At 44.4% G+C, this 25,180-nt stretch overlaps 1 protein-coding gene and 2 non-coding genes across 17 annotated transcripts in view; all 3 read left to right on the top strand.

Annotated features, from left to right (window-relative positions):
• Positions 1-18,306, top strand: part of PUM1 (pumilio RNA binding family member 1) — a 124,871-nt gene extending 106,565 nt beyond the window's left edge. For 11 of the 15 annotated variants that reach the window (XM_055398905.2, XM_055398904.2, XM_055398902.2 and 8 more), the window contains 6 exons: positions 781-915; positions 4,089-4,226; positions 7,374-7,499; positions 8,572-8,693; positions 13,182-13,374; positions 16,435-18,306. In XM_055398905.2, coding sequence (XP_055254880.1) covers positions 781-915; positions 4,089-4,226; positions 7,374-7,499; positions 8,572-8,693; positions 13,182-13,374; positions 16,435-16,566 — 846 coding nt within the window. In that variant the 3' untranslated portion in view covers positions 16,567-18,306. The remainder of the gene's footprint in view (positions 1-780; positions 916-4,088; positions 4,227-7,373; positions 7,500-8,571; positions 8,694-13,181; positions 13,375-16,434) is intronic. The other 4 variants (XM_055398906.2, XM_088844432.1, XM_088844435.1 and 1 more) reach the window with 1 other exon arrangement.
• Positions 1,808-1,892, top strand: LOC129538742 (small nucleolar RNA SNORD103/SNORD85). The gene has a single exon (XR_008682285.1). It is a non-coding gene; the product is annotated as a small nucleolar RNA SNORD103/SNORD85 (small nucleolar RNA).
• On the top strand, positions 14,163-14,247 carry LOC129538743 (small nucleolar RNA SNORD103/SNORD85). The gene has a single exon (XR_008682286.1). It is a non-coding gene; the product is annotated as a small nucleolar RNA SNORD103/SNORD85 (small nucleolar RNA).
• Positions 18,307-25,180: the final 6,874 nt, after the last annotated feature.

The following is a 25,180-nucleotide window of genomic DNA, read 5'->3' as shown; positions in this document are numbered from 1 at the left end:
GAGAATGTCCCTGGACTTGAGTTCCCCTTGTATGGAAAATGAGTGGGTTGGGTTTCCTTATTCATAAAGTCTCTATTGGTCTCATATGCTATTCAAATGAAACCAAAAAACCAAGGATGGAGAAACATTCTAGGAAGACTTAAGATTGTGCAGACATACCCCTCGATTTTACTAACTTTCCCCCTGATCCTGTTGACTTGTATAAACAGACATTATCATTTCTTATAGTAGTGTAGAACAGTATATACTATTCAGAAGAGAGTGTGCATGTGTGCTTTGGCTTAAACTTCACAAAAATGAAGGAACTTCGGTTCTTCCAACTTACAGACTCAGACACCTAAAGTGATGTAGGTTTGCTGCAAGAAATCCTTAAATATCCCTCAGACATTGTCTGAAGCCTTAATAATAAACAGTGTCTTCCATATGTACTGTTGTTTTTAGAATAAATGTAAATGCTCTTGTAATTAATGGTATATAGGTATATTTAATAGTATTGATGAGTTAAGGGCATCTGAGGAATTGCATATTTGTTTAGCAGAAACTACTACAGTTGGCTATCTGAGAAGTGTTTTTAACATTAAAAAGAGTTCCTCTTAATCAGATTCTGATAAGTTCTGCCTTGAAGAAACAAAGGCTTTATAAACAAAAGGTTTAGTTAATCACAGATGACAGGGCTAAAAGAGGTATGCCAGTGGTTGATACAGAATAATGAATGCTTTGCTTTCTCTGGTTTCTTTCTTTCTACCTAAGTAATGGTGTTCACCCACACATTATGTCTAGTTTGGCAGCCTTGAACAGAAGCTGGCTTTGGCTGAACGGATTCGAGGCCACGTCCTGTCATTGGCACTGCAGATGTATGGCTGCCGTGTTATCCAGAAAGCTCTTGAGTTTATTCCCTCAGACCAGCAGGTAATTGTAAGTTTCCCCTTTAACTTCTCTCTTGGTGTTTGGTGTTTCTTCATGGTACGTGTGGTGAACCTTGTAAATTTGTCAGTCTTTAGTTTTCTCAGTTTTTCTTTGGTGCTTGTGGCTGCCTTCTGTGCATGGCAAGCATGAATTGTGCAGTTAATTTTGTAAATTTATAGTGAATCAAGTGTCTTGTGTTAAAACCAGTGGTTTCAAACACTCTTCCCTTTGACCAGAGTAGAGTCTTTAGTAGGTGTAATTTTAGAGGTGGGTTTTTCGTTTGGCAAAAGGTGAAGAAAGTAAAGTTGTCAATTTCTTGTACCTGACATGACCCCAACAAACAAAACTTTTTCCAACTTAAACCTTCTAGTTTTCTTCACTTGGACCCTCTTACTCATTCATCCCACCATTTATTGAATGAGCTCTTGCCTAAGGCAGCACCTGGTCTGGCACACTGATCTGGTGCCCACTGTGTGCCAGCCACCAGCACAGAGATGGCCGAGACTGAGCACTGCCCACAGAGCACATGTGGGGAAGGGTGACGGGAGCGCCTGTGCTCACGCCTTTGAGGGGCGGCTTTGTAGGAGGAGAAGTCCAGGCTACAGAGGAGATAGACAAGAAAAAATGGGACAGAAATCTGAGGTGTTGTGTGCTGTGAGTGGGAACTGACACAGAAAGCACCTGAAGAGGCTCACGGCCTCAGAGCTGTCATGGAGGAGGTCCAGCCGGCCCCACACAGACCACGGGACCAGGGAAGCCCAACCAGCCCCCAGGCAGGTGCGCAGGCCGCACTGTGTCTGCAGGAGGCAGTAGCTCGAGCCTCGGGTGCTGCCCATCTGAACCCTCAGCCTTTGGGCTCTGAATTCACCCAGCTCTTCTCGATGGAGGCGGGTGACCGTGGTCTGGCCATGATGAGCCACTTGCCCTCTCTGAGAACAGAGTTCGGTAATGAGAATCTTTACTCTGGACTCAAGTTCTGAGCCAGACGAGGCACCCACCACCTCCAGTTGAAAACAAAACACCATGCTGGTGTTGGCGATGGCAGTTGAAGTCTGGGGAGTCCAGAGCCCTTAAGCTGTGAGACTCAGATGGGCCTGTCAAGATGCTGGTGAGGGCGGAGGGAATGTTGAAGACACACAGCAGGTTGGGAGTTCTTTCCATTCAGTGCCCAGCACCGGAGGTACAGCGGTAAGAAGAGGATGTTGTGTATAAGTGATTAGAAGCACCGGTGAGGCTACTAGTTTGTTTTCTCCTAATGTTCAGATTGTTATCAGTTTTAATTTTCCCTGGGATGTTCCAGGATGAAAATGTGATGACTGAATCTTTCCTTGTTAATTTTTTTCTTTCTTTTTTTTTTTTTACTTTTTTCTTTCTCTTGTTTCTTTTGAACATGAAACTTTTCCCCCTCTCTTGACCATAATGCCCACTTACTGAAATCAAGCAGGAAATTTTGATTTCCCAGGTATTTTCCACATCTTTGCCCTCTCCCACGAATATGATACATTGTTGATTTTTTAAAATATTTTACTGTATTTTTTTGTTTTCTGATCCAGTGGCTACATTGTAGTAGTTTTTGTCTCCCTCTTCTTCCCTGTGCCCCCCTCCCCCCAACATTGTTCTTTCTACCCTGTAAAATATTCCTGAGTATCTTTTCCTGATCTGGTTTCTCTGTGATTCCTGTTCTGGGTCTAAACTACCTTTCCCAATACAAATAACTTACTGATGTTTTTCAGATGTAAGTGTATTTTAGGTGAAATAAATTGATCTCCAGTGGAGTTTTTACCTCTTTGGGCTCAAGAAAATATTCAGGGAAGCCACTTCCCCTTCGTTTTGATTATTAGAACTGTTCCTAGTGTTTTATCTTTATATAGGCATCCTTCTTTATTTATCATTCTCATAATTATGTTTCTGTAAGTTATTCTTTTCTGACATTTGATTAATTGCTTCAACGAACTGTCCTGAATCTATTGCTTGTTTAGTTCCTGGCAATGTAGTCTTGAATTTCTTTAATTAGAAAATCTTTTAGTGCTTTTACATGCTTAACATCTGAAGGATTTAAGACAATTGTATTCATAAATGTCATCATCTTAAACTGGTTTGCTGTCTTCTCCCATACCATAAATATAGAGTCAGCACCATGTAGCTAATATATAGACATTGTATAAAGCACAGAAATTGGGCAGAAAGTGCAAGGGCCCAGCTGTTGTTCAGCTGTTCAGCTTAAGGAGACCTGAGTCAGCGAGTCTGGGGAGGGGATCCAGTAAAAATCCCAGTGGCTCTTTTTTGGTACCCCTATCACCCCCACACACATACACACCACATAATGTCTGGTCTTGTCCTGTATTTTTCCCTGACTTTGGACACTTTTCATTAACTGAGAGTACTGTTCCAGCTGATTACGCAGTCAGACTGGCCTGGTGGAAAGATCATGTTGGAGTCATAGACTCAGGCTAGAGTTCTGATTCAGTCACTGTCTATAGTTTTAACCCTTCTCAGACTCAGTATGTTCATATATTCATATATATGGGTGGAGGAGAGCGTGCAGGATAGTATTTAATTGACTATCATTTGCTGACATGATCTTTATCACCACACACAGGAGTCAGATTACTTGGGTTTGAAATGGGGCGAGTCCAGGGCTAAAATTTTTAACAAATCAGCTAACTTTTCTGTGCCTTGATTTCCTTATCTGTAATAGTGGCCACTGCAGAGGATTGTCAGGCAGATTCATGAGTCAGATCATGTTAAACACTTAGAGGTCTGCCTATCTAGAGTCAGCTGTAGATTAACTACTGTCATTTTTAGTGATAGGTACTTTACAGGGTTGTCATGGTGACAAATGGTGAATTATATGTGATAGTCTCTAATACAGTATAGTTGATTTGATACCGGCTCCTTTCTATTTGAAGTTGACTGCATTTTTTTGGAACTTCAAGAGGTCTTTTGCAAGTTAGAGAACTTTTCTTAAGACTGGTTATTGTTACAGGAAATTTGCTGTCATGTGGAAAAACTCCAGTCCTCGTTTGTTAGCAAAGGTTGTCTGAGTGCCACAGCTGAGTTGTCCCACTCTCATTGTCTGGATTCCCTGCTCCGTTCATTTGTGTTTGGCCAGGAGAATGTACACTGTCCAGGTGTTTGCTCTCTGTGATTCTGGTGGTGCTTTCTTTCCGTGTCTCAACTAGAATGAAATGGTTCGGGAACTGGATGGCCACGTCCTGAAGTGTGTGAAAGACCAGAACGGCAATCACGTGGTGCAGAAGTGCATCGAGTGTGTGCAGCCCCAGTCTCTGCAGTTCATCATCGATGCATTTAAGGGGCAGGTAAGTGACTTAGTAAAGAAATGAGGGAGACAAGTTGCTGGGTGTTTCCACTGTGAGCAGAGAACACGACGGGAGTGTTCTCAGGGGCTTCTAGTGTGTCTGAGACTGCAGGAAATGGCAGTCCTCTTCAGTGTTACTAGGTACTAGCTCTGTGCACCTCCAGCTCTTCCCTTAGTTGTCCATGGATCTTCTCTCCATCATTAAAGCAGATGTCCGATCATGTCAAGATGACATAGTATCATCAGAGTTGTTAAGTCTTATATTTGAAGAGTTAAGTTTTTTCATTTGGATAAGTACTAATTATCTTGATAGTTAAAAGTTTTTATCATGTTTTAAAGTTTAGGTGATTTACAAAACCAGTCTTACAGGTTATGTATGACTATATGTATATCTTTAATAAGGTGTGGGACTTCCCTGGTGGTCCAGCGGTGAAGACTCTGCATTTCTAATGCAGGGGTTGACGGAGGTCCTACATGTCCACCTCCCCCCGCACCGCGCCCCTGCCCCACTCTTAAGGAAACACCGAGGTGCTTCTTAATTTTGGGGCGTTGGATGGGGCAATGATCAGGTTGGTTTGAACTCTGTTAAGTGGCGCACAACCAGAACTAGCTTCTCCTTTCCCTGTTTATTGTGTGTCATGAGAACCAGTGTGCTTTTACCACCAACTTCCAGGCAGAGTTGATATTTTGTCAGACCACAGCTTTTGTTGTTGTTGTTTCTGAAAAGGAGGGGAGATTGGAAATATCAGGTAAATTTTCAGGAATAGTCATGTGAACTGCTGAAGCCTCTATCAAAGTGGGATTTTAGAGTTGTTTAGGTTCTGCAGTTTGCTCAGTTACAGCGATGGTTAAGTAGAGTACAGACACTGAAAGTGAAAGTCGCTCAGTCGAGTCTGACTCTTTGTGACCCCATGGACTATATAGGCCATGGAATTCTCCAGGCCAGAATACTGGAGTGGGTTGCCTTTCCCTTCCCAACCCAGGGATCAGACCCAGGTCTCCTGCGTTGCAGGCAGATTCTTTACCAGCTGAGCCACAAGGGAAGCCCAAACAGTAACTGAGGATTATTTGGGATTTTCTGAGTTAATTAAAAAAAAAGAGTACCTCTTTTTAAGACCTTTTTTTGTGTCTACTTGAAATATACAAAAAAGTAAACGGATTAAGCCACCAAATGGGAGGGAATATTTTCAAGATGGAAAATGCCAATGAATTGATAACCAGCATATATAAAGAACTCTTAAAATCAGAGAGAATAATACAAGTTAATTCAGAAATGGGCTGAAAGCCTGGACAGAAGAAACATATGAAAAAGAAATCCCATTAGTAATCATGAAAATGCAAAATAAGACCACAAATAGTAGATCATTTTCTTTGTTTTTTTGACCACGCCACGTGACATGTGGAATCTTAGTTCCTCAACCAGGGATCAAACTCTTTTGAAGTTCAGCATTCCCGGTGTAGGTATATACCTGATGAAATATTTGGTCATGTATACCACAAGATATGTTTAGACATGTTTAAAGCAGCATTAGTCTCTTAATAGGAAAAGACTAAATATATACAGAGTGAAATAAGCCAGAAAGAAAAACACCAATACAGTATACTAACGCATATATATGGAATTTAGAAAGATGCAAATGATAACCCTGTATATCAGACAGCAAAAGAGACACAGATGTATAGCACAGTCTTTGGGACTCTGTGGGAGAGGGTGAGGGTGGGATGATTTGGGAGAATGGCATTGAAACACGTATGTTGTCATATGTGAAACGAATCACTAGTTCAGGGTCGATGCATGTTATAGGATGCTCGGGGCTGGCGTGCGGGGATGACCCAGAGGGAGGATAAGGGAGGAGGGAGGTGGGAGGGGGGTTCAGGAGGGGGAACTTATGTAAACCCAGGGCGAATTCATGTCAATGTATGGCAAAACCAACCAATATAATACTGTAAAATAATTTGCCTCCAATAAAATAAAAGAAAAGACTAAATAAGCTGGATGTCTATCAGGAGAGGATCAGACCCCCCAAAAAAAATATTTCTCAACTTTATGCTAAACAGATGGATAAACAGAATAAATGATAGAAGCTCATAGTATTATAAATAAATATTTGAATCACTGTGCTGAGTGAAATAAGTTGTTCTAGACTGCGTGTTTACCATTTTCATAAAGCTACAATTGAGCAGAGCAGTACAGTGTGTCGAGTGTACAGTTATGCACATGAAGCTGTGAATAAAACACCAGGTACTGTGACCGATGCTCGGTAAACATCTAAGACCCCATGGACTGCAGCCCTCCAGGCTCCTCTGTCCATGGGGTTCTCCAGGCAAGAATACTGGAGTGGATAACCATTTCCTTCTGGGGATCTTCCCAACCCAGGGATCAAACCTGGGTCTCCTGCATGGCAGACAGATACTTTACCATCTGAGCCACTAGGGAGCGTATTAAGTGTTCTCATCGTTACTATCACTATTCTTGACAATAAATCTGAGGTGCAGGTGCCCCAGGTCATTGAGCTAGGAAGGGCTGAGTTGAGACTGGGTCCTCTGGATCTGAAGTCTGTGTGTTCCGCTTGTTCCAGACTCAACAGAAGAGGAACCCTTTCTTGCTTCTTCCTGGAAAACACCCCAGCTCAATTCAGAACATTATCCATTGGTTATGCGAAAGCATTCAGGCTTTGGTCCAAACCCTTTTTCTGTTTTTAAAGCCATCATTTGACTCTGTGGACTCTTTAACTGTGTTTTCTATGACCTTAATTAATTCTCTGTTCCTTTCTAAATAAACTTTTTGGGAAGGTCCTTCTTAGTTTTGAGTTTATATAAATCTATGAATTCCTGGAATGGGTTTAAGAAATTAGAATTTATCCTCATTTGTCCATACACACCTTATTATTTGCAGAGAGAACTTAAATGCCATACTTAATAATTTGCACTTGGAGTCAGAATAGGAAATAAAATCCTGTCTGTAAGACTTTAGGCACATTATGTAAACTTAGGCACTTTGGTTTTCTCATCTGTATACCAAGAATAATCATGACTGTCTCGCGAGGTCACTGGGAATGTTAATGGGAAAATGTGTGTAAATAATACTGAAGTATTGAAGGTGGCACCTGCTGTTTTTGGCTTCCTTATGTGTGTTGGTGTGCCCTAGGTGTTTGCCCTGTCCACGCATCCCTACGGCTGCCGAGTGATTCAGCGGATCCTGGAGCACTGCCTGCCTGAGCAGACGCTCCCAATTCTCGAGGAGCTTCACCAGCACACGGAACAGCTCGTCCAGGTACGGAGCTGCTGGGGGTGGGGTGGGGCGCGGCTTCTCAGCACAGCTTTCCTTCCAGGAGGGGCTCGTGTGTTTACAATGCCCACTGACGCTCTGGGCAAGTGTCCATTTATACCGGCCTGGGTCATCTTTTATGAATATGGGTGATGAGTAGAACCCTGCCCTTGGAGCTGAGATCTGCTCTTGAGTCATCAAGAGATCTGCCAGGAGCTGTCAAAAGCCAGAGCCCTGTCATGGTGTAAGCTAGCTGTGGCCACTTAGGCAGGCCATGCAGTCTGTCAGTTTCATCTTTGCAAATGAACTAAATGGATTCGTTCATTTCTGTAGTTTTTTAAATTTGCTTCTACTAAAATTTTCTCCCATATCATACTGTTTGAACACTTCCTTCGTGTAGTATCTTGTCTTAAAGCAATTTTTGGAGTGGTGCTTCTTGCTTGTTTTGCTGAGAGATGTGAGATTATAAATGTATTAGTATTCATTGTAGAAAAAATTGAAAGTGCAGAAAGGAGCAGCAGAACACAAGAAATGTTCCATAATCCCACTGTCCAGAAGCAGACACATTAGGCATAGGCACTTTTTAAGAAAAGTATTCTTTGTATGCCCTTAAGTTTTTAAATCTTACAAATAAATATTTGTGCCTTTGGAATTCCTTGCTCACACACTTATTCTTTAAACACATCTTTCACTTTAGACGAGTATCTCCATTGTGTGCTTGTGGTGCTATTTAATTGGGTGTTGCCAGTGTTTCCAGCTTTTCTTTGTTAAAGACAGGTGCAGAGACCCATTTGTACATTTGTTAGAAAAATGGCTCTTTATTTGAAATCCCTGACTAGGACCTTTCGGCGTAAATATATAGAGAAACATTCCATTGTCTAGTAATGATGTGTTCCTGTTTTGTAATGATAGGGAAAAATTGTCACTACCTATCCATTTAAAAATTCCGTATGTGTTCTTTAGTATTCAGGTAAGCCATCATGGTGTTAAAAGAAGATAGATGTTGATTAATGTCAGAATTTAGGTAGCATAGAGCTTGTCTGTATAAATTTAAAATTTTCTGTTGTTTTTGAAACAGGATCAGTATGGAAATTATGTAATCCAGCATGTATTGGAGCATGGTCGTCCTGAGGATAAAAGTAAAATTGTAGCAGAAATTCGAGGCAACGTACTTGTGTTGAGTCAGCACAAATTTGCAAGGTATGTGCTTTGAATTACACAGACTGTTTTCCAGAAGAAACGATTAAATAGTAGTTCAGCTCTAGAGAAATTGTCCTGCTTTTTTCTTCTTCTTCTTCTTTTTAATGTTTATTTTCTTTAAAGTAATACATAGCTATTGAGTTCTACTGCAAAATATGAAACATAAGCCGTCTCTTAGTGGGCTCCTTACTCCCCTAGAGTGAGCCACTTTGAAATCTGGGGAATTTGTTTCTAAAGCACATACATTTTGTACTTTGGTAAACTGGGTATTTCATGAATTTACTTTTTTGGAATTGTGAAATGCTCTTTACTTAGTTTCCTCATTGATACTGGAGTTAAAAGGAAGGTAACCATATCTTTGTATAAGGCCTTCATATTCTTCAAAATCTCTTTTCAGGTCTTAATATCATACCAGCTCAATAATTAAATGTATTAGTTATTCCCAGGTTGTGAAAGATGTTTTAGGTAACTTGTAAGTAGCAGAGATTGAGGAAGAAATTGATGGCCCTCTAGTGGGTTAATGATATGATCTTCTGAGTAGAGTCTGTGTATCTTATCTTACACATAACATAGTTCTCTGTAATTTTGGGGATATTTTTCTTCTCTTGTTTTTAAAGTAAATTGCAGGGCAGGTGTGACTCACACAGCCTTGATGTTTTTAAATTGTTCACTTTTAATTTGTGAAAACTTATTACAGCTTGGAAAATAGAGACAAGAAATAAAAGCACCCCAGATCCAGTGTCTCAACAGCCTAACCACATTAGGATCATCTCCTAGACCTTGTATTGGGGTTTTTATGGACTTTTGCTAGGATCAGGAAAATAGAAGACAGAACCTCTTAGGTCTCTGTTTGGGGTCACAGTCGTATTTACTATCTTGTTGAGTGTATTTAATGTCTCACCCTTGTATAGTGTTAAGTATTACAGTTGTGGTCTGATGCTGAGTGAGTAGCTATTTTGGGCCCAACCCTTTCATGTATAACAACTAATAAATTGTTGACAGAATGCCAGAAACCACCTGCAGACATTAGATAGTGACCAGGGCACAGAGATAACCAGAGTGAGCGGAGGAGGTTGTTGGTCCTTGAAAGAAGGCTCACTGCATTGGGAAAATCTCCCCCCCGCCCCCCCACTGCCTTTTTTGGGAGAGTAGGGGAGATACATAATTGACACGCAACATTGTGCAAGTTTTAAGTGTACAACCTGTTGGTTTGATACATTTATATGTTGTAATATTCCTACAGTAACTTTAGCTGTTACCATGTCACATAATTATCATTTTTGTGTTGAGAACCATTAAAGATCTAGTCTGTTAGTAGTAACTTTGAAATTTATAAAAGGTGTTGTTGACTATTACTAGGAAAGTTTTAGTCTGTAGGCTAAGTTGGGATAGAAAATCACTAGTGTTCCTAGAAGGCAGTGGCAGAGTGACAGGGGAGAAATTCTGGAAAGGAAGAGAACCAGGGAGGAGAGGGAAGCCTAAATTTAAACTTTCTAAGAATCTGGTTCACTCGTGAATTACACTGCATAGCATGAACTCGAGGCAACCCTACCAAGGCTGAAAGAATTTAGTGGAAATGTCGTCTGCTGCTTACTGCATGGGAGAGGTTTGCAGTTTGCTCTCAGTAAAGATACTGCATGCCCAAAAAGGGGGTTAGGAGAGTAATACTCTTAGGAATATGACAGAACTCAGGGTATACCGTGCATCATTTGTCATGTCTAGATAACAGGAAAATGTGACCTATACTCAAGAAGAAAAAGTGAAAATGGAAAAATCCCCAGTGAATATAGTTTCATACCACCCAGATGTTGGAATTAGCAGAGAAGGATTATAAAGCATTTTATAAAGTATATAATTTTATAATTATATAAAAACTATTATTTTAAAAATTAAAATTAATAAAAATTTGTACTAAAATTATGAAAAAGTATAATTATATAAAAGTATAAATTTTATGATTTTATAAATTATACATTTTACAAATTTTATATAAATAATTAGTATTTTAAAATACTATATTTTAAGGTACTTAAAGTATTATAAAGTATTTATATTATACTCAAAAATGTAAAGGAAAATGTGCATATAGTGAACTGAAACAATGAATGTCAGTAGAGAATTAGAAGCTTTAGTGCAGAAAGAATAACAGGGATGTTCTAGAGTGGAAAAGTATAACATCTGAAATACAATGGACTATATATCTTTAACAGTAAATTAAAGATAACAAAAGAGCCAGTAAATTTGAAAATTGGATAGAAACAAACCAGTTAAGCAAGTTAGTGACCGTATGACATTTTTGATGGTAGCCCAGAATGCACAAGCTTCCATCAACGTGGAGTGCACAGGCACATGCATGCACACATAACTGAAGATTGCGCATAATTAATTGATCCTGACTACTCTGTTTCATTAAAAACAAACGAAAAAAGCTAGTCTCAAATCACTAAGTTGATTTTATCACCCACAATCAGTTTAAGAACCACAGTTTCAGAAATACTAGAATGAACTTTAAAGACTGGAACAATATGGATTGTGTGTTAAGGTGGCAGGGAGGCTTTGGCCAGGTAGGATCCTGATCAGTGAGTGATCCTATCAAGTGTGATAGGTGACCCTGATTACCTTCTTGAAAGACAGGTTACTGTCAAGGAGTCAGTCTTCCACCCAGAAGAATGAGTGTCCTGTTGCCAGCCTAGCTTAGTAGAAAATTCTGTTCTAAATCTGACCGCTCTGGTCTTGGGTGGATGAAGGGGCAACTCAGCCTGGTAGTTATAAAAAGTGATGATTCTTTGCTTGAACATTTGGATATCGTGACTGGCTTAGTAATGTCCTAACTCCCTTTTCTGCTAAGGGAGAAGCCAGTGTCTATTAGGAGATTCACTTTCACACGCCACACCTTCAGCTCATGCTAGAATTGCATAGTGTTGTGGTAGGAACGTGAGGGGAAAAGCTTTCACATACTGCTGCTGTATCAGAAGGGAGAGGCTGTTTGTGGTCCTAAACGTGATTATCAGATTTGATTTACTGTCTTAAGAAAGATTGACGAAATATCTGATAGGATGGTAGTAGTTCTTGAACATTTTAGCTTGAGAGTTTTGTTTTCTAAATAAAATAATAAAGGCTCAGTATGCTAAACCAGATAATATGGCGAGGGTCCTTTCAGACTGATGTGGTACCAGCATCCTCTCTTTTGATTTAAAAATCGAAGTAGGGACTTGGTGGTGGTTATTTGTGATGACTGTTCAGTTATATAGGGCTGGCCTTTGAAAGAAGGAGTGAGACACTATCTCTTGCCTCCTGGGGTTCCTAGAATAGGTATAGACATCCTTTTTTCAGCCCTACCTGTAGGCAAAATTAAGACAAATGGGTGAAATTTCAGGGAAGCACATTTTATTTTAGTAAATAAAGAATGTTTAAAAAGAGAACCAGCCACTCGCATGGTCGGTTGCCCCAGAATCGCTTCCAAATCATTGGAAATTCTCATGCAGAGGTTAAATGGGCATCTTTCAGAATGGTCAGAAAAGAGGTTTCTGCATTAGTTAGATTTGAAAGTTCCTTTTCTACTTGAGTGTTCTGTGATCCAGAGCATCTCTTCCCCCAGTCATGAAATTGTGCAGAGTGTTCAGCCGCCCACTTACCAAATGTTCTCTCTGCCAAGTATTGGCTCCAGTAATACAAATACAAAGAATAAGTATTGTTCTTGTTCTTAGACATCACAGAACTTCCTCATACCCACAGAGGCACAGAAGCAGAGGACTGCTGACGTACAGAAGCAAACATTTATGAGTAATCAGTCACTCATGGGTGAGGAGCGCCCTTTAGCATGGCTGGGTGTGATTTAATCAGCCTCTGCAGTCAGTCCCTCTGGATTGTAGAGGAACTCTGATTTAAAGTAACCGCATTTCTTTTTTTTTCCTTTCCGAGGTTGAGACATCTGTGAAGTGTTTAGAAATGCGGACACACCTGGGGGTCCTTCTTGTTCTTAAGAGACAGTGTGAAGTAGTTGGCTGACGACTGTGGTTTCTCCTTGTGTCTGCCTCCACTCAGCAAGTCTCTAGGGCCTCTCTTAAGTGCCCAGCTCTGTGCTTGGCGCTAGGGATCTAGATGGGAGAGAGACTTGTTCTTGGCCCCATTAAGCTCACAGAGGTGAGGAGAGAATTGATAGATGTTGATGCCTGTTGAAATTATGTTCAGTACCCATTTTCAGTTCCGGTTTGTGAACTGAACTTACCTGTGTGAACCTTTACTTACCTGGGTTTCCCCTCCCCTGTTAGATGGTTGGGTCTGGTACCCTCCATGACCTGTGCTTGGCCATTGTCGACGCTGGACATCACAGATGGCAAAGATAGGGTCTCATAGAGCCAAACAGATGAGGAATTAATCTTCCAAGAAGCCTCATTTGCTGCTGACCTTGAGGTTAGAGCCCAGGCCAGATAAGCACAGCCGAACAAGGTCCCTCTAAGGTTTGGCCCTGGATTTGTCTCCTTACAGCAATGTTGTGGAGAAGTGTGTCACTCACGCCTCCCGTACAGAGCGCGCTGTGCTTATCGACGAGGTGTGCACCATGAACGACGGTCCCCACAGTGCCTTATACACCATGATGAAGGACCAGTACGCCAACTACGTGGTCCAGAAGATGATCGATGTGGCAGAGCCAGCCCAGAGGAAGATTGTCATGCACAAGGTAGGCCAGTTTGTGCAGGTCTCAATTGGGCATCTTGCTTCTTCTTGCACAGTTTGCCACTGGATTTTGACTTCTTTTTCCTTTTATTTGGAGTGGCCACTGTCCCTGTGTTTGCTGCCCCTCCATCCGTAACTCCCTGGTGTGAATGTTAAACTCCGTCTTTGTGGGGAGTCCCCTCCCGGTTCTTCAGGCCATGCTTCTACCTGTTGGCTCCCAGGAGACCAGCCTCTCAGTGTAACAGATCATCCTCCTTACCTTATTTCCTTTCCTCCCTCTCATAATTCATTCCACCACCGTTTACTGAACAAGCTCCCGCCTAAGGCAGCACCTGGTCTGGCACACTGATCTGGTGCCCACTGTGTGCCAGCCGCCAGCACAGAGATGGCCGAGACTGAGCACTGCCCACAGAGCACATGTGGGGAAGGGTGACGGGAGCGCCTGTGCTCACGCCTTTGAGGGGCGGCTTTGTAGGAGGAGAAGTCCAGGCTACAGAGGAGGTAGACAAGAAAAAATGGGACAGAAATCTGAGGTGTTGTGTGCTGTGAGTGGGAACTGACACAGAAAGCACCTGAAGAGGCTCACGGCCTCAGAGCTGTCATGGAGGAGGTCCAGCCGGCCCCACACAGACCACGGGACCGGGGAAGCCCAACCAGCCCCCAGGCAGGTGCGCAGGCCGCACTGTGTCTGCAGGAGGCAGTAGCTCGAGCCTCGGGTGCTGCCCATCTGAACCCTCAGCCTTTGGGCTCTGAATTCACCCAGCTCTTCTCGATGGAGGCGGGTGACTGTGGTCTGGCCATGATGAGCCACTTGCCCTCTCTGAGAACAGAGTTCGGTAATGAGAATCTTTACTCTGGACTCAAGTTCTGAGCCAGACGAGGCACCCACCACCTCCAGTTGAAAACAAAACACCATGCTGGTGTTGGCGATGGCAGTTGAAGTCTGGGGAGTCCAGAGCCCTTAAGCTGTGAGACTCAGATGGGCCTGTCAAGATGCTGGTGAGGGCGGAGGGAATGTTGAAGACACACAGCAGGTTGGGAGTTCATTCAGTTACCAAATACCCACAAGCACACGCGCTCTCCTTTCCCAGGGCACTATGTAGGCAGTTACACCGATGCTGGGGGAATACTGGGGAGGGCTGTGAGAGTGTGGAAGGGTGCCTCTTCTGTAGAAGGCTCCCTACAAGAACGATATTTGAAAAAAGCCCTGAACCTTTCCAGGTGGAGGGAACCTAGTGTGTGAAGGCTTGGAAGCAGGAGATAAGACAGTGTATTTAAATGGAGAAGTACAGCAAGGCCAGTGGGACAGGACTGTGGTGCCAGAATCACAGTTACATTTCAAATAATGGTCCTGGCCGATGAGTAACTAGGAGGAAAGGAGGCAGTTGAGGGCTGGACAGGGGATTGTTGAAATAGTTAACCCAAGAGATGAGTGGCAGTTTTGAGATTGAAGATAAGTGGACAGAATGGGGCTTCATGGCTGATTTGACGGAGGGAGTTGGGAGAGGACGGGGAGTCCTAGGAATCTGGAAAGCCTAAGACTTCTGCTCCTTCACAGCTCAGCATACCCACTTTAGGAAGAGGGAGTATTGAGAGGGGAACAGGTTGCTTTCCGTTTCCCTCTAAATAAGTGGAAGATGGAGTTCAGCAGTGCACATTGTTGGTGTTTTGTCTAGAAGAGGACAGATGTAAAGGTTAAGTGGCTGGACTCATCAGTGAGCCAGTCCTGGGGACAGACAGTTGAAGGAATTGAATTTCACTTAGTTTCTAAAAGGAGAGCTGCCAAAAGCAAGGGGTTTGGAGCCTCGAGTACTAAGGACCAAAGCATCAGCCATGTATGTAGTCATGATTGCAACCCAAAGGCAAGTGTGGTGTCCTTTCTGCAAGTGAGTTTATTTAGGAAGGTTAGGCAAATGGTCTGGGTGCCACAGCTCAGAGTTCGAGCCACGGACTGTGTATAGTTTCCCAGGCTGGCTCCTAGGTGAGAGTGTAAAGCTAATACGGGTCTGTGTCCTGTGTGGGTTACAGAAGTGGTTTCTGGAGCCACCTGATCCTTCCTTGCTTTGAGGGCACAACTAAACAGACAAACCAGTCTGCATGGAACATTCAGGCTTGAGAGTGCCCATCTTCCCTGGCATGTTGTCCTGTGTTGAGTAAGTAACTGGGGAGCTGTGGTGGGGAAGCAGGTCAGTGTTGTGGGTCTTCACTGTCTTTGTGGCATGTTGGTGGTTCCACAAATGGTTCTGAACGCAATGTGTTGTAGCTGAGGTATGTGGAAGGCTCTGTGAGGTCACCGACAAGGAAAGGTGGTTCCAGAGAGGAAGCACCTCCCGAGTTGTGTGGGATGTCCAGGACTTGCGGATGTGGGTCTGCCGCACGGTGGGGGGCGGGGGGGAACAGAAGAGATGCTCGTAGGGCTAAGTGTCTTGGAGAGGTGAAGGGTGAGGCTGGAGCAGAGCTGTGAGAGGAGTAGCCAGGCCTTGGGGGGCTGTTTGACTTTAGATGAGTGACTTAACCACTGTGCCTCCATGTTTTCATCAGTGAAACGAGGATAATCACAGCTCTCTTACAAGGCTTCAGGATGGACGGTTCTTGGCTCGTGTTCATCATTTTTATTGTTATCGTTAGTAGCTTTCTGTCATTCGCTGTGAACTGGAGAGCAGGGTCAGGTGATGAGGGCAAGGGTTCGTGGTCCCCAGCTAGCAGCCCCTGCTGCTCAGGAGAGCTGTGGGGCTGAGAGGCTCCCTCAGGGGCTACCGTCTGGTGGTGAACGGTGTGGTCATGTCTCGGGATGCGCAGTCTCCACACGCTGTCCTGGGAGTGGTCTGTGGTTGTCCGACCTCCAGAGCCCTCACATCCTGCATCAGCACTCAGAACAGGAGCCGCTCTCATCTGCTGGGTCAGTATAGCTCGTGAATTGAGGTGCTCAGGCTGAGCTAGTGGAAGATGTTGCTTGTTGGGTATTTGTACCTGTGGGCACCTCATGGTGTCCAGGAGCAAGTTACCCTGGAGCACCCCAAGCCTGTGCCAGGCCAGAGTAACACTGACTGTGCTTTCTCCGCAGATCCGACCCCACATCGCGACTCTTCGCAAGTACACTTATGGCAAGCACATCCTGGCCAAGCTGGAGAAATACTACATGAAGAATGGCGTTGACTTAGGGCCCATCTGTGGCCCCCCTAATGGTATTATCTGAGGCAGTGTCACCCCATGCCCTCATTCCCACTGACCTCACTGGCCCACTGGTGAATCTAACCAGCAACCAGAAATGTTCCAGTGTAGAATCCAAAAATGGGTAAATGGTTGCTCCAGGATTACCCTCTCCTCCCAAAAAAAGGAATCAAATCCACAAGTGGAAAAGCCTTTGTAAATTTGTTTAATTTTATTACACATAACATGTACTAATTATTTTTTTTAATTGACTAATTGACCCTGTTGTTTTACTGGTGTATAGGATACTTGTACATAGGTAACCAGTGTACATGGGAGGCCACATATTTTGTTCAATGTTGTATCTATATTCCACGTGTGGAAACTTTCAGGGTGGTTGGTTTAACAAAAAAGTTAAAAAAAAAAAAAAGAAAAAAGGTTTTTAACTCATTTGCCTCACTGGCAAGTTTTGCAAATAGCTCTTCCCCACTTCCTCATTTTAGTAAAAAAGAAAAACAAACAAAAAAAAACCCTGAGAAGTCTGAATTTTAGTTAAATGACCCCAAACTGGCATTTAACAATGTTTATAAAAATATATATATATAAATATATATATATATAATGAAAATCATTTCAGAGTTGCAAAAGCCTCAGTTTATGATTAACATTAAGTTTGTGAAACTTCTGAAAATTGCCTTTTTTGGAGACTATTATGCTGAAGAAAATAGTGCAGTCCGTTTTGTGAGGAGATGTGAGCACCCAGAATGTCCTTCAAGGCCGGGCGGGTCTGAGTGTTTACTGCCTGCTGGGTTTTTTTCTGTTAACACTGAGAGGCAAAAATCTGATTATTTAGCATGAGAAAAAAAAAAAATCCAACTCTGCTTTTGGTCTTGCTTCTATAAATATATAGTGTATACTTGGTGTAGACTTTGCATATATACAAATTTGTAGTATTTTCTTGTTTTGATGTCTAATCTGTATCTATAATGTACCCTAGTAGTCGAACATACTTTTGATTGTACAATTGTACATTTGTATACCTGTAATGTAAATGTGGAGAAGTTTGAATCAACATAAACACGTTTTTTGGTAAGAAAAGAAAATTAGCCAGCCCTGTGCATTCAGTGTATATTCACACCTTTTATGGTCGTAGCATATAGTGTTGTATATTGTAAATTGTAATTTCAACCAGAAGTAAATTTTTTTTTCTTTTGAAGGAATAAATGTTCTTTATACAGCCTAGTTAACTTTTAAAAAGAAAAAAAAAAAAAAGCTTGGTTTTATTTGTCACCTAGTCAGATAGTAGCGAGATCCTTTCTAAATGTTACTCAAGATGATTCAGTTCACACTAGTGGTTTTTTTTTTTAATCCTAAAAAAGTAATGTTTTGCTTATTTTGTGACAGTCAAAAGGACGTGCAAAGTTCAACCCTGCCCTGACTTTCCTTACAATCAGAGCCCCTCTCACCTTGTAAAGTGTGAATTGCCCTTCCTTTTTGTACAGAAGATGAACTGTATTTTGCATTTTGTCTACTTGTAAGTGAATGTAACATACTGTCAATTTTCCTTGTTTGAATATAGAATTGTAACACTACACGGTGTACATTTCCAGAGCCTTGTGTATATTTCCAATGAACTTTTTTGCAAGCACACTTGTAACCATATGTGTATAATTAACAAACCTGTGTATGCTTATGCCTGGGCAACTATTTTTTGTAACTCTTGTGTAGATTGTCTCTAAACAATGTGTGATCTTTATTTTGAAAAATACAGAACTTTGGAATCTGAGTTTGTGCTTTATCATTATTATTTTTTTTTCCAATATAGTGCCCCAGAGCAGACAACCCTTTCCTTGTTTGTGTCTCTTTCTTTCTGTTTTGTTTTTGTCTTGTGAGAGGGTTTATCAGAGACATCCACACGCATCGTGATGTCCAACTTCTTTTGAAAAATCAGAAAATCCACCTCCCTGGGTGCCCATGACAGGGAGCATCCTCAAAAGGCCTGGCCCCCGCTGTCTGCCTGGCTCTCTTTGTTTGCACTCTCTGGGCTCTGCACCTGTTGCGAGCCCAGTGGGCCTGCATTAGAATCCAACAGGTTATAAATGTCTCCTCCTCATTTTCTGAGGCAGGGTGGTAGGGAAGGCCTCCCTGCCTGAGGTCCCCTTTCCTTTCACCTGCTGGGCTGCTTCTGTCTGCACCCCACCCTTCTGTGTCCTCACACCAAGGTTGGCCCAGGCTGGCCTGCTGTCCCTAGCTCACTCTTCTTAGCATCACACTGGGGACCTCTTCCAGCAGTGAGTTCAGGAGGCCCTCCCCACCGTCTGTGCCTGAAGATGCCCCTCCACTTTGTAACCATCTGCTCCAGGAGCAGCTTTGGCAGAAAACCACCGCTGAAACTTGGTTGGCAACGACAGGATGGGCTCAGCCAGGGGCCCTGGAAGTGGAGCCTCAGGGTAGATGGAAAAGGAACTTCCCAGGGTCCCCTCCCAAGGGTGAGGGACGGTCGCTAGCAGCTCCTGTGGTCTGAGAAGAAACGAGCTGAGACAGTGGAGGGTTCAAGTCCAGAACCTGGTTTTGCCTTAGCAGCTGTAATGGAGTCCTTCCCGAACCCTCTTCTGAGGCCATAGAGATAGCCTGCTGGAGGTGTATGCAACTCTTTGAGGAGCGTGGCTCTGCAATCAGACCAGGGTTCAAATATGGCTCCCTAACCCTAACCTGGTCTTTTTAAGTATTTGTATATTTGTTTGGCTGTGTCGGGTCTTAGTTGCAGTACGCAGATGCTCTCGTGGGGCACATGGACTTCTCTAGTTGCAGCACAAGGGGTCAGTAGTTGAGGTGTGCGGGCTTTGTTGCCCTGTGGCCTGTGGGATCTTAGATCCTCAGCCAGGGATCGAACCCCTGCCCCCTGCCTTGAGAAGCAGATTCTTAACCACTGGACCACCAGGGTAGTCCCTTTACCTGATCTTTAACCGAATTCCTTGCTGAAAATGGATGGAAGGCCATCAGTTGCATGTATGTGAAGTGGTTCTTAGATCATGGAACATTAACAGCTTTTAGACGGTTACAGTTTTACTGGACCTTTGCAGAGGCCGTGAACAAAGCAGGCGAAATAAGAGGCTTGGATTTCTTTCTCACCCATGAGTCTACAGTCTGACCTTGAGGTGGTAATTTTGTCTCTCTGATCCTCAGTTTCCTTTTCTCTAAGATTGAGGTAATACCTCATGAAGCTAAAGTAAGATGGCATTGTTAATAAATATGTCAAGGGACTTCCTTGGTGGTCTGGTGGTTAAGACTTTATGCTCCCAATGCAGGGTACCTGGGTTCGATCCCTGGTTGGGTGATTGGACCCCTCGTGTTGCAGCTAGGACTCAGGCAAAAAATAAAACGTCAAGTGCCTACAACTTAAGAGCTACTCATGTACGTTTTCTCTTCTACCTGGACTGTTTATACTTAAGATTTTGTACTCCCCTGCCCCTCCTTTTACTCAGCATTTAGAGAAATGTTTTGTGTTTTTAGTGGTAAGAGAGCAAGGTGCTAGGTTGGAAATGGGATACTTCCACCATCTTAACTTCAACCCTGTGTCTTTGAGGCCTTTGTGGTCAGAAAAATACAGGTTTTCATCCCAATTGCCCTTTATTACCTGGGTTATCTCTCTGAGTCCAAATTTTCTTCTCTGTGAAATTGGGGAAAACAGTACTTCATGTCCAAGGTTGGCTGTGAGGATGAACTGAACTACGTAGCCTAGCAGAGTGCCCGGCACTTTGGTGCAATAAATGATATTTATCATTTTTTACCTTTTAATAGCACTCCTCCAAATGTTTGTGCACAGGTTTTGGTGAACCAAACAATCCTTGTCCATTGTGTAAAGAAGTTTAAAAGAGTTAGTTGCTCAGTCGTGTCTGAATCTTTTTGACTCCATGGAGTCAAAATTCCTGCTCATGGAATTCTCCAGGCAAGAATACTGGAGTGGATAGCCATTCCCTTCTCCAGGGGATCTTCCTGACCCAGAAATCAAAACTGGGTTTCCCACCGCAGGCAGATTCTTTACTGGGTGAGCCACTGGGGACGTAAAGTGATTCGTCATGAACTAACTCTGGGCCAGGCACCCAAGAGATAGTTTTTACATGATCCCTCATTTCTCACAAGAGTCCTGCGAGGAATGTGGTTCTCACCTTGTAGATATGGAAATGAGTTCTGGGTTCTGATGCAAGTCTTTGGGTCAAACCAATGCTTGGCCTGAAGCTTTTTCCCTTGGCATCTCGGAGGGATTGGGGCTGGGATGGACCCCTCCCTCTGCAGGATTGCATTTCAGGGTGCAGGCTGAACCTCCTTACTTGATTGACTGCCAGTACCAGCTGCTAACAAGTCCGTCCAAGGATGTGAGGTCCTGGGCTGCCAACCATATGGAGCCTGACATTCTTGGTCTCTTACAAGAGACCTCCATCATGAGTCCCTCCAACATTTCCCTCCATTGCACTTTGATGACAACAGAGTCCTTCCATCATGCTTTGTATAATAATCCTTTACCGGATCACAGGGCTTTACAGGTTACAGAGCACATTCATGTTTGGATGCCTTTGATCCTCTTGAAAGCCTTAGGCAATAAGATAAAGTGAAAGTCGCTCAGTCGTGTCCAACTCTTTGCGAACCCATGGACTGTAGCCTACCAGGCTCCTCCATCCATGGGATTTTCCAGGCAAAAGTACTGGAGTGGGTTGCCATTTCCTTCTCCAGGAGACTACTCTTCCTGGTGGCCTAGAGAGTAAAGCATATGCCTGCGATGCAGGAGACCTGGGTTTGATCCCTGGGTCGGGAATATACCCTGGAGAAGGAAATGGCAACCCGCTCTAGTACTCTTGCCTGGAAAATCCCATGGATGGTGGAGCCTGGTGGGCTACAGTCCATGGGGTTGCAAAGAGTCGGACACGACGGAGTGACTTCTCTTTCTTTCTTTCTCCAGGAGATCTTCCTGACTCAGGGATTGAGCCTGGGTCTCCTGCATTGTAGGCAGATGCTTTACCATCTGATCCACCAGGGAAGTCAGGCAATAAGGTAGACGTTATCAGCCCATTTTTCAGGTGAGGCAATTGAGACCCAAACCACACAGTGAGTCAATAACCTAGTAAGGATTTTATCTGAAGTTTTCTGAAACCAAGTTCAGTGCTCTGTCCATGCCATTTTGCTCTTGCCACCTTCCATCAGCTCCAGGGATAGCTGGTCTCTCTTTTCTAGTTGAGTTTTTGGAGAAGCGTGAGGCACTAGACAGGAGCCTGGTGGGCTACAGTAGTCCACGGAGTGGCAGTCAGACAGGGCTGAAGGGACTTAGCGTGCAGGCAGGAGGCGCTAGAGAGTGAAGCCTTTTACAGGGAGGAAACCTGCGGCTTCATGTAGTTACGAGCAATAGCCACACGAGGGTGCTGCTGCCTAAAGAAAGCCTTATAGAAGCCTAAGGGCTCAAGGGTCCAAGGTGAGGGCTGGGATGACTTTTCCCTGGCTTGAGGGGCTCAGGAGTGAAGAGTCCCATCCACAGACCTGAGGTCTGGCATGTGCCCTAAGACGAAGCTTTCCACTTCCCACCCTCCCCAGCTTCTGCTGGGCAGATGGCTAGTTCCTCACTCTGTCTTGGGACGGCAGGGTATCTGGCTCACAGACCCTCGCTTTGCCTTGGACTCATGTGTAACCTCTGGCAAGTCTGTTTCCCCAACTGTCACCTGGCATGGTAGCCCAGCCCTGCCACTCCCACAGGGTTGGTATGAGGTCAGAGAGCTGGTCCTGTGAGCAGGGTGGCCCCAGTTCAGTTGAGTTCAGTCGCTTAGTCGTGTCCGACTCTTTGTGACCCCACGGACTGCAGCACGCCAGGCCTCCCTGTCCATCACCAACTCCTGGAGCCTATCCAAATTCACGTCCATTGAGTCGGTGATGCCATCCAACCATCTCATCCTCTGCCGTCCCCTTCTCCTCCTGCCCTCAATCTTTCCCAGCATCAGGGTCTTTTCAAATGAGTCAGTTCTTCGCATCAGGTGGCCAAAGTATTGGAGTTTCAGCTTCAACATTTAGTCTTTCCAATGAACACCCAGAACTGCTTTCCTTTAGGATGGACTGGTTGGATCTCCTTGCAGTACAAGGGACTCTCAAGAGTCTTCTCCAACACCACAGTTCAAAAGCATCAATTCTTCGGCAATCAGCTTTCTTCACAGTCCAGCTCTCACATCCATACATGACCACGGGAAAAACCATAGCCTTGACTAGACGGACATTTGTTGGCAAAGTAATGTCTCTGCTTTTTAAAATGCTATCTAGGTTGGTCATAACTTTCCTTCCAAGGAGTAAGTGTCTTTTAATTTCATGGTTGCAATCACCATCTGCAGTGATTTTGGAGTCCCCAAAAACAAAGGGTGGCCCCAAGCCTCTCTTAATGTGACCTGGGGCCCTAGTGCCTCTTTAGGGGCTACATCTCTGGCTTATGCATCAAAGCTTTCATACAATGAAAACTTCCGAGTCTTTTTATGACCCACAGGTGCCTAGCTTCACATCCCAGCTCTACCAGCCCTCTGGGACTGTTGTGAGTCATTTATCCTCTTACACAAGAGGATAATAGTCCTTCTATCTCCTAGGGCACCCTGGAAACACTTGACACAGAGCTGGGCACATAGCAAGCCACACATGAAAGTTGTTACTATTATTATTATTGTCCTATTTTTTCCTGCTGTGTTGGAGACCTTAGAATTTTCACTAAGGGTGACTAATTTATCCTCTAAACTGGGACAGTTTTAAGCATGAAAGTGGTTGCGTTGAATTATTACCTCATGGGGAGACAGCCTCCCAGGTGGCCCCACTTCCTGATGTTCTTATCCTCATGTGTTCTGCGTGGAAGAGGGCTGCCTGCAAACAATAGGACATTGTGCAAAGGGTAGGGTGTGACTTCCCCCACACAAGACACTAGCTCCAGCTGGCTCTCTCTGGGACAGTCTGTAGGACGCTCTGCGGCAAGGCTGGTAACAGGGACTTGAGGGCCCCTGCCGTTGACCAGGGTTAACACACCAGTCACACTTGCCAACTTGCAAGCAGAGCCTCCAGCCCTCTTCAAGCCTTCCATGACATCCTGAATGCAGTCTCACGGGAGACCCCAAACCAGAACCACCTATTCAGCCGCCTCTGAACTCCTGACCCACAGAAACTGGGTGAGGCCGTCAGTGCGTATCGCTGCTTTAAGCGGCTGTGTTGAGGGTCATTCGTTACACAGCTGTGGGTGACTAATACACAGCACGGAAACTGGTGTAGGCCAGGATGGTTCTGGGCAAATCAGAAGGCCCATTTCTCTCATTTCTCCTGTGAGGCACATGCTACCCTGCTCTGTCTTGGCCTTGGAGAGCTTGACCACGCCACCCCTACCAGCTGCCCCCTTGCCAGGACTCCAGGAAACTTCCCGATGCCCCTCAGAGCCCCGGGTGGAGATGTGTCTTGGGGTGCGGCTGCAACAGGGGCTCCCCAGAGACCACAGCTGTCCTGTGCCAGGGCTAGGTCAGCCTCTGTCTCTCAGGCTCAGGAGGGTTCCCCGGCCCACACCCCTTGGGCCTGGAGTTGACCAAGCCGGGAATGACTGGAAAATTATGGCCAGTATTGGCCAATGCCCTGAGCAGGGTGCTGCCCTGTGTTACCTGTTCATCTGCCTCCGACTCTGGGAGGAAGAAGCAGTTACTTCAACTTCCATGGGAAGACAGTGGTCTCAGGTCACTGGCCAGGAAGTAGCAGAGCTGGGATTGGACCCAGAGTTCCTCTCCTCAGAGCCCAGGGGCCCAAGACCCTCCCCGCTTCTGCCCTCCGACATGCCCCATCCCAGGGCCCCACACTGGGAGCTGGGAATTAAGTTTGGTGTTCCCAGATCTGATCCATTTATAGATGAAAAGACTGAGATCCAGGGTGAGGGGAGTGATCTGCTCGGGGCACACAGAAGGTGAGGAACGCAGCAGGGAGCCATGTGTCCCATGGGAATGCAGCTACAGTCACCCCTCTGCATCCTTGGGGGATGGGTTCCAGGACTCCTGTGGATACCTAAATCCACCGAGGCTCAAGTCCCTTATATGAAACAGCATAAATATTTGCATAGTTCCATGCTTCCATGCACAAACTTTACTTAAATCATCTCTAGATTTCTTATGGGCTTCCCTTGTAGCTCAGTCGGTAAAGAATATGCCTGTAGTACAGGAGACCTGGGTTCGATCCCTGGGTTGGAAAGATCCTCTGGAGAAGGAAATGGCAACTCACTCCAGTGTCCTTGCCTGGAAAATCTCATGGACACAGGAGCCTGGTGGGCTGCAGTCCATGGGGTTCTCAAAGAGTCAGGCATGACTGAGTGACTAACACGATACTAATGCAATTTAAATGCTAGGTAAATAGTTGCCAGCATGCAGCAAATTCAGGTCTGGTGTTTTTTTTTTTTTTTGGAACTTTCTGGAATTTGTTTTTCCTGAATATTTTCCATCTGAGGTGGGCTGAATCCATGAATGTGGAGGGCTGACTGTCCTTGCTCCTTGCCCACCTCCAGCCCTAGGATGGCAGCTCCCTCAGCAGCTAGATCTGTGCCTACTGGGCCCTCGGCAGGGTTCAGGAACCTGAGGGTGAGCTTCACTGGCCTCGGTGAGTCTCAAAGAGGAAAGCCCCAC

This window comes from Moschus berezovskii, chromosome 2 (assembly GCF_049115385.1).
Source record: "Moschus berezovskii isolate FMDL1 chromosome 2, NW_MosBer_1.0, whole genome shotgun sequence".
NCBI lineage: Eukaryota > Metazoa > Chordata > Mammalia > Artiodactyla > Moschidae > Moschus > Moschus berezovskii.
This window is presented reverse-complemented; position numbering and strand designations above follow the sequence as displayed.